General features: G+C 39.8%; 1 protein-coding gene across 1 annotated transcript; it reads right to left on the bottom strand.

The window, feature by feature from the left end:
* Nucleotides 1-628: 628 nt before the first annotated feature.
* Nucleotides 629-5,411, bottom strand: LOC137272781 (uncharacterized). The gene is made up of 5 exons (XM_067805173.1): nucleotides 5,364-5,411; nucleotides 3,857-3,962; nucleotides 2,982-3,131; nucleotides 1,597-1,740; nucleotides 629-738 (listed from the first exon to the last, which is right to left on the bottom strand). Exons 2-5 carry the CDS (start codon nucleotides 3,954-3,956, stop codon nucleotides 629-631), a joined length of 504 nt encoding a protein of 167 aa, XP_067661274.1. The 5' UTR covers nucleotides 3,957-3,962; nucleotides 5,364-5,411.
* Between the last annotated feature and the right edge of the window lie 4,147 nt (nucleotides 5,412-9,558).

Here is a 9,558-nt window from a genome sequence, read left to right as displayed (position 1 = left end):
TTATTGTTTCGTCATATTCCACCACAGGTTGATATTAATCCCGCTGGAGGACTGATGATGCATGCGCCAGTATCACAAGGCATGCTCTCTTTGTTATCGATGTATATGTACACAAATAGAACTACTGTGTTTAGTATGTATCATGAATAAGTGATAACTGTGTTTTTAATTATCTTTTGGTTGCATGTGACCTTTACTGTATATTATGAATAATTACAACAACCAACAATTGATAAACACGTCGTTTTAAAAGTATTTATTAAACAGGACATAAAAGTTTGACGACAATGTTTCCCTTTCCAAACACAAGTGTATAGGGCAGGTCAAGAAGCTACCTCATATTGTATCGATAAGACAATGATCTGGCAGGAATCGGTAGTTTCGTGTTTCAGTATGACGAAACATTATCTGATGATTATACTCGGTCCTGTAAGTTCTGACTACCCACACTCCCTAAAGAGGTAGAACGAGTCGATACGACGAACCTGGGAAATATGCAGGTTTCACCAGTAACGAACAAATAGATTGCAAAAGTTCTTGTGATGTTTGTTTTGTATATTTTGCAAAAGGAATGTTTCCTAGAGCCGACATAAATGGGCGATATAGATCGACTGCAACGAGTTGATCTCTAGAATGTACACTCCTCGGTGTGACCGGCTCCCCTGCAGTGACACTTCATGATGCCCATGCGAATCTTATCCATGGGTAGGCGACACTTACCCAGTACTTGGCACCCCTCTGTAAAAGATGTATCATGTTTGAGTGAGTGAGTTTAGTTTTACGCCGAATTTAGCAACAATCCCACAATATGTTCATGGGGGGATACAAAAATTCGGCTTCACACATAGTACCCATGTGGGAAATCGTACCCGGGCCCTCGAGCGAACGCTTTACCCGATAGGCCACCCAACAGCCCGCAGATCATGCATGAAGCTAACGGAAACAAACATTGTGGTCTTATAAATAGTATATATTACTCAAAAGAAGTTTAGCAATACCGATCTTCGAATTCGATGATATACTTCAGCTCTCGTGTTAAAAACTTCGTCTTTTGTGTAGTATACATATAAAAATAAATATGATTTTGATAGTATAAAGATTTATCTTTAAACGAATGTATTGTGCTTATAAGTACATTTTCAGTTTAATTCAGTTCAAATGTTTATCCAGCATTTGTGGTCCCCGACCCATATACAGATGAGACAGCAGGTGGGCATTTTCATGTTACAAGCTTAGTATCAAAGACGTAGTGCACAGTGAAAATGAAGTTGTAGTTTAATAATAACGTTGGTATCATTGTATCGTGACAAACAGTCGGTAGTCTCAAGAGGTGGCGTCCTCAAGACTGATGGGCACATCAGCAAGAGCTCTTACAACATAAGCTGTCTTGAATACTGCCACCATCTCACTTTTTGTCATTTTGGTCACTTTCAGCCAGTGCTGTTTTTGTAAGTGGATATGTGTTAGTGGTTTACAATCTCTATCCTCTCTTAACAGTTTCATGAATTGTCCATCAACGGATACACAAGGAACCATGCCAAAACAAGATGTTGTTGCGATAAAGCCATCAGCCATCACTCTTATGTAAATACTTACTTTCTTCAACAATTGTTACCGTCTTCTGAACTTTGACTTCATTTGACCCGGGAACTGACACATCGGCTAGTGCACAACTAAACTTGTTATCACATACAGATGTAAATTCTCCAACAGACCGGCAGTGGGATTCGTCTTGACATCCTGTCAAATATACAGTCCTAATTACTGGATCAGAAAATATCATTCTCCAAATGTATTCTGGATTTCAGTTGACAGTTTGGTCTTAAAGATCATCTATGAAAATCATGTTAACATTCTAATTTCATAGTTGTGCATTTCTCTGAAAACATGTTTCTTGAAGCTCGTATATTTACAAGACAAGGGCGTCACATATTTCCTACTCGTGCGGAACCGAACTAGGACCTAGATTTTCTAACTTCTTTTATCGCTAAGATTGTCGTAAGTACCATTCATTGGCATTAAGTTACGACTGTCTTACCTCTAAGAGAGCTTCGAAAACCTATGCCCTGGGACCCGTTCCAGAAGGCGATTGTAGCGCTACGACAGTCGTAAGTCTGTGTTATAGTTTGTGACTTACGAACACCTCAGCGCTGCGACAGTCGTAAGTCTACGTTACAGCATGTGTGTTACGATCACCTCAGTGCCACGACAGTGTCGTAAGTCTACGTTACAGCATGTGTGTTACGATCACCTCAGCGCCACGACAGTGTCGTAAGTCTACGTTACAGCATGTGTGTTACGATCACCTCAGCGCCACGACAGTGTCGTAAGTCTACGTTACAGCATGTGTGTTACGATCACCTCAGCGCCACGACAGTGTCGTAAGTCTATGTTATAGCATGTGAGTTACGATCACCTCAGTGCCCCGACAGTGTCGTAAGTCTACGTTACAGCATGTGTGTTACGATCACCTCAGCGCCACGACAGTGTCGTAAGTCTACGTTACAGCATGTGTGTTACGATCACCTCAGCGTCACGACAGTGTCGTAAGTCTATGTTATAGCATGTGAGTTACGATCACCTCAGTGCCACGACAGTGTTGTAAGTCTATGTTATAGCATGTGAGTTACGATCACCTCAGCGCCACGACAGTGTCGTAAGTCTATGTTATAACATGTGACTTACGGTCACCTCAGCGCCACGACAGTGTCGTAAGTCTATGTTATAGCATGTGAGTTACGATCACCTCAGCGCCACGACAGTGTCGTAAGTCTATGTTATAGCATGTGAGTTACGATCACCTCAGCGCCACGACAGTGTCGTAAGTCTATGTTATAGCATGTGACTTACGGTCACCTCAGCACTGCGATCGATCTGTGGAACGGTGCGGGGATTTGGCGTGACGAACTACTTGGCTACCCCTAACCCTAACCCTAACCCTACTCCTACCCCTTGGATAACCTTGAGTAATTATGTCTTACCCGACTGAGCTATATCCACGACGACTTTGTCGGCCTCACATCGGTACTTGATACACGTTCCTGAGTCGGCATGCGTGAAGACTGTTCCGACGGCATGTTGGGAACCGCCTACCTGACAGCCTCCGTTCGCAATAGAGTAAGGAACGGTATCTGAAGATGCAAAGAATACAGAATTTAGGAATGTTACATATATACTCTGATACTCCATGTGTGAAAATATGACATTTGTTTAACGCCCCACTCAGACTGGTGTTGAAATGGATCAGACAATTCCCACCATTATCATCGATCAAAGTAAACGAGATACGTTAACGTGCTTCAATGAAGTCCGCGAGCCTTACCACCCGATACTGTTAGCGACCTCTTACGAAAACCATGGGTTGCTGATGATCTATCTGAATTCGGATCTTAACGGGTCGAACACAGAAATGATTTGATCGTTATATTGATATAGTTTTATATATATATCTCATAGTTTTAAAACTTCTTATACTAATACACTTGCCTTGCATTTTCATGTACATGTGTTTAATACATGCAGTCATAAAGTTGTTGTCATTGTGGTTTGAATGATATAACTTTAGACATTGTGTTACTTAGTCCTTTACGCTGACACAACGAGAGTTTCGTTGTATATTCTGATTTAGAAACAAACATATCTAAGATAGAAAAGAGGACAGTTTGCATATATATTGTCACATACCATCTCGCTTGCAGCTAACATAACATCACGCTGAAGTGGAATGGTAGCAGCTACGGTCAGTAATTGGTTCCGAATATCACTTACTAAGCTAGCTGTTTCCCCCACACGCCCCTGAAACAAATTTTAACCCACGGCATAAAACAGAGCGGATCAACTGGCTTTAAACACTTACATGAGTACGTTCCTGGAGCGGCAATTGGAGGTCCCACGGTGCTTTCTACCGCCGCCCAGATTAGACAGGTGGTCGCTATAGACAGATACGTGTGATACATGATTACCTGAAAACCAAAGAGGTGGAGAATAAAGAATATTCAAGACGGGACGCACCGAAACATTTTTGACATAAAAGAATAATAGTTCAGCATTGCGCAATACTGCAATCAGTTGCCGTGACCTGTATAAGTTTTCGATCATGAAATTTACAGGTTTTGAATAATCAGTTATTGTTCATACGTTCTTTCGTATTCAAGTCGGACAAATCTGAGAGCTGCCTCCAATATAACGTTGTTAATTTAGAAGGAAATTCGAACTGTTCAGTTTCAAAGCTTGTGATCGATTGGCTTTGAGAGCACGGTGACATTGTAAATTAACTGCACTAAATAAACAGATGTGCAAGAGAAGACACTCCCTTGTACTGTGTAAAGTTTATGAGGTTTGTGATAGACAACACTTCTGCAGCGGCGTAACAGCAAGTAGTCATAGAAAGTAGATTTATTTGTCATTCACATAACAAGAATGAACTATAAATATCCACTTATTGACGGAATAAGAGATGTGCTATTGATGCGGGAGTATTTGAGTTCACACCTTTGACGGCTTTGTTAAAGAAGCCATCGATTTGAAGGTATTTCGTAGTTACCGAGGCGAGATGACATTAACCAAGATGGGCATGTCGTAGGAGACTATTTCAAAATGAGTATTCGTTCTAAACCTTTTACATCTTTATGAGTCAATTGTGTATTTTACGTCCAGAGCTGATTGGATTGTACTGACAGGAAGAATTACTGGAACAGAAAACGGTTGCAGAGAGAGAAAAAGAGGAAGAGAGTCATACTGTTTAAGAGACTATCAGAGAGATGCCTGAGGAAACAAAATTCACAGTTAGCCTAGCTGTCTAAGAGGCAGATATAGACATAAACAGCAAGACAGTTAGTTCACATAAGATACAGTCAGACGGGCATGCGAACAAACTGTTATATTGTGACAAACTAACAATAACATTAGTCAGACAAAGTGACACATTCAAGAGTCAGATGGACAAGTAGTCAGAAGCAGTCAGATCGACAGGGCAGGAAGCGAGTCAGATGGATAAATCACACAATGAAAGACTCAGATATACCCTGTGAGTAGGTGAGAGAGGTTTACGCCGGTTTATCGGTTTAGCAATATTCCAGAAATATCGTGACACCAGAAATAGGCTTCACACATTGTACACATGTCGGAATCGAGCCCAGCGCTTCATAGTGAAGAGCAATTCAAAACATAAGACAGCACCACTACCTCCATCCCCTCCGACATAACCTATCAGATGCAAATTTTTCAGCGTGTTTAGTTAAATGCTTGCTAGTCAAACAGTAACCTCAGCCACACACTGAAAGACACACATACACACAGGCACTAAAAGAATCAGGGCCACACACACACAGACGGACAGACACACACTCGAATATCCAGCCTACCTTGTAAGAACTAGGACCGGTTTTTTCTGATGTTTCCAATCGCTGAGATAAGTGAACCAATGACAGTTTACTCCCAAACCGTTCCTTTTATACCTAATCAATTCCGCTGAATAACCCTACACAAACCAGCGTCTGCAGGTGTTACTGTGGGCGATCGCTCCGGAAATATTTGACCTTACCCAAATCCTAACTCATTAAATGAGTTTGTGCTATACATGGAGGTGTTCATAAACGGCAAATAATTGGCATCCTATGCCACGTGATCCCATAATGGCGTTAATATGTCCTTGAGCTCTATCAAAATTTAGTTGTGTGTGTCATCGATTAATAAAATTAATCGATTAAAGGTTATATGGGATTGACTATACAACCTCCCTGTACTAGGATATACTAGTGGTATACAGTATGCCTACCGTCAGAGAAACTGACAGCTCATTAACATTACATTTATTAAGCTCGGTAAGAGTCATGGGCCTAAAGTAGCATTTATTCAATATTGATTTGACTATGTGAAACCTAGTTTGTCTTTACAACAATGCATCTGCTAATTTACATTTTGGGACGTTGTCGCATTTTTCCGGTGTCGCCCGTAAGAAACCGCGGAAAAAGCCAAAACTAAGCATAGACAGGCAATGCGATAATGTCGCTTCTTTAGATTCCTAGGTGAAGACGTTTGATGTAATTCAGGAACCCACCAGTTTTCACCACTGATGTATACTATTAGTAATTGTATCATTTCTCCATCTACACATTACACATAGTGTTCTTAAAGAAATAACTTCTGAGTATATGGAGTATTTACAAGCACAATACAATGGCTTTAGGAATATTCCAGTATGTATGTATGTATGTATGTGTGTGTGTGTGTGTGTGTGTGTGTGTGTGTGTGTGTTTACTAAAAATGGTATTTCACGGAAGCGAGTTCAGCATTCTGTTTATTACTCGCCAACATAAATTGATAGGACCTGCGGCGAAATTGCCGTACAGTGTGAGGACTCCAAGCTTTCCGTGAGTCAAGCAAAGCCTAGTAAAATTGCCATAGCGATAATCGCATTGTGACGTCACAACTTTAACCATTTTGACGTCATACGTCAAGCGTTATTACACTAGTGCAATATTTCCGTTAAAATATCACACTGCGGTATCTTCAATGGGCGAGTAATAAAGAGAGAAATAACGTTACTTGTTTTCTATCACCTCAGTATTTAATAGTCGTGTAATTGACGATGTTACACCTTATGAAATTCCTGTAAGATGGTGTGACTGTAATGGTGTCCCCTCCTGGCCTACAAAGATATCATCCGACTGTGTGTTTGTTGGTAATTAAGCAATATTTATGTTCATGAGTGACTGAAATTTGTTTTTCACAGGAAATGGTGACTGGAATTTTAAACGGGGAATGTCTCATTTAGATACAGATAGATTACAAATGATACATATTTAAAAGATTATAAATTTAAATATCTTCACGGCCATAAAATAATGAAATCGTTGACACAAAATTGGTAAATCGTCCTCTTTTTATCGGTATCTTCATCACAAGGTTTTATTCATGAGATTACAGATTAATACACAACTGATGAATCTCTCCAGTTCATCAACGAATTCGTTTACGGATCTCCTCCATTTTAGAATCATACTGAATTTAGAGGATACTTTATCTTACAGAAAAATATATAGACATGCTTGTGTAAGATTATTCATTCAGGAAATGAAGACGTAAAACTCAAGTTTGAAGAAAGTCTCCATTTGCCCTAATCAGCTGGAAATGTCCTGTAATTGTCACTCTGGCTTAATCCGTACAAATGAGTTTAAACAATATGATCAAGGTGTAGTTTCTGCCCGTGAGTGAGTGAGTTTAGTTTAGTTTTAAGCCGCACTCAGCAATATTCCAGTTATATGCTAATCAAGTCTGGACCAGAAAATCCAGTGATCAACAATATGCGCATCGATCTGCACCCCCTGAGAACCGATGACATGTGCCAAACAAGTCAGCGAGCCTGACCACCCGATCCCGACAAGCATAGTAGCCTTTTATGGAAAGCATGGATTGCTTAAGGCCTATTCTATCCCGGGCCTTCAAAAAATCTTACAGGAATCATAAACAATCGACAACAATTTTATCAATTTCTGTAATTTCGGAAAGGTGCATGAAGATTGATTTCCTGGACAAATGCTTTCATTGTATAGGTAAGCCAGTCTCATTACAAATAGAACTACAACACTTGAGAAATATCTTAGGAGCTGAAAGTATTCATTGGCTGATATATAGGTTACGGATAAAGTCAGCTATGACGCTTGTGAATTGATCGCACGTCATTCATGTATCTCTTGTGTTGATACATTAGTCAATGTGCCGTGAAATAGGCGTATCAATTCACACTCACGAACATATGTCGCCACACAACAATAGCTGAAGGATCATAACGACCAGCCATTGCTACTCAATGACTACATTCCACACAAACACGTGGGTGGAATTATCTTTAGGCAACAAAATCTTGGTTGTTATTATTATTATCACGATTGTGCTTTGGCCAAAAACACTCAATAACCTTTTAAGGAACAATTCATAAGCGAACGTCCTTTAGGTATAACATGATAACGCCTTTCCAGAAAAAAACAATGATTAATCTTTTTCAGTTATCTGTGCTTAAGTTATATTATATTTTATTATGCATCTCTAGTTATGTTTCCATGGATTGTATGTAATCTGTTTCGGCAGGTATACGCCAAACTGGATATATTTGGTGTTTTGACCACTTTTGAGAATTGTTTTTTGTTCTCAGCAAACGTTCCAGCCTCCAAGAGGCAAGTCTCAAGTACATAGGTCCGTGCCAGTTATACTGTGCCACTTGGCGTAATTTCCATAGAATTATATGCTATTTCAGGGAAGCATATATGTTTCATGAATTACATTTTCGTAAGAGCCAAGCCAAGTTTTTCACATTTGTGAGGAATCATTTTATCTACAATCACGTAATTTCTGTTTAATTTTCCGTCGCTTATTTCTCGATTGGCAACAATTTTATCAGCATACGTGCAGTGCTGTGAACACCTTTAACATGGGGGCGTATGGAATTGTGCATCCTATTGGTGTTGTTACAGCAGGAAGTGACACAACGGTTGACAAGCCATCATCATGGCAGGCAGGTTTAGAAAACATGGCATGTACATGTCTGTGGTCTTACAATCCCCTATAGAGACGCAGGGCTAGTAGACTAGGCAGGTAATTCATTCAACTCATAGCGTCACCACAACCTGTAAACCCAATGACCGACTCACTGTCGCCATCAGCAGCAGACACGTTATTGTTCATACTATCATAGTAGAATTGACAAGCAGGTGATCACCAAAACATGGTGTTAACATGATATTAAACAAAGAAGACTCGAATTCATAAACAAATGCAAAATCTTTTAAAACACAACCATATACAAAAAGAACAGAAAGAATTATGGTTTTGGAAATGTAATCGTACAGCAACTGGTTTGGGTGACAGATAATAGCTGCCAATGCACCAAAAAGACAAAAAAAAACCCAAAAAAACCAAAAAACAAATGGCAGCCTCTCCGTAAGTCATGTCTAATTTAGTTCAACGCAACGACCAAAATGCCTGTCGTTTTCACACTTTAGGCAATGTAGGCAAGATGACTTCTATCGAAATCCAACTCTCAACTCCCAGTCAATGACTCGCCATTGATCGAGTTACGTAAAGGTTCTCTAGTTAAAATAACACTATTCACTTAAAATTACATTGGTCCATACCATAGACTCTATATCGTATAAAATCAGTTATGTGTCTTTGGCTATATCTTGCTCACTCAGGGTTCATCATAGTTGTTCAGAAATTTGAAATTGGAAGTGACCTGTGGTTATCCCCACAAATATCGACATAACGGTATGCTGTATGCTGCATATAGTTTCTTTGTACAAGATATTCTGTTATTATTTCATATGATAATGTCAAATATGTAAGGATCTCACAAAAGATGTGTCGGGGTGGTGGGGTAGCCCAGTGGTTAAAGTGTTCGCTCGTCACGCCTTAGACCCGACATCCATTCCTCTCGGTGCTCTATATGAAGCCTATTTCTGGAGTAACCTGCTGTAATATTGCTGGAATATTGCTAAAAGTCACTCACTAACGCACCCAGTTAAAGAAGCATTGGTATTTAATTATTTAGGATGTTATTGA

The sequence above is a fragment of the Haliotis asinina genome, chromosome 2, assembly GCF_037392515.1.
Source record: "Haliotis asinina isolate JCU_RB_2024 chromosome 2, JCU_Hal_asi_v2, whole genome shotgun sequence".
NCBI lineage: Eukaryota > Metazoa > Mollusca > Gastropoda > Lepetellida > Haliotidae > Haliotis > Haliotis asinina.
The sequence above is the reverse complement of the archived record's forward strand: the minus strand, read 5'-3'. Positions and strand labels throughout refer to the sequence as shown.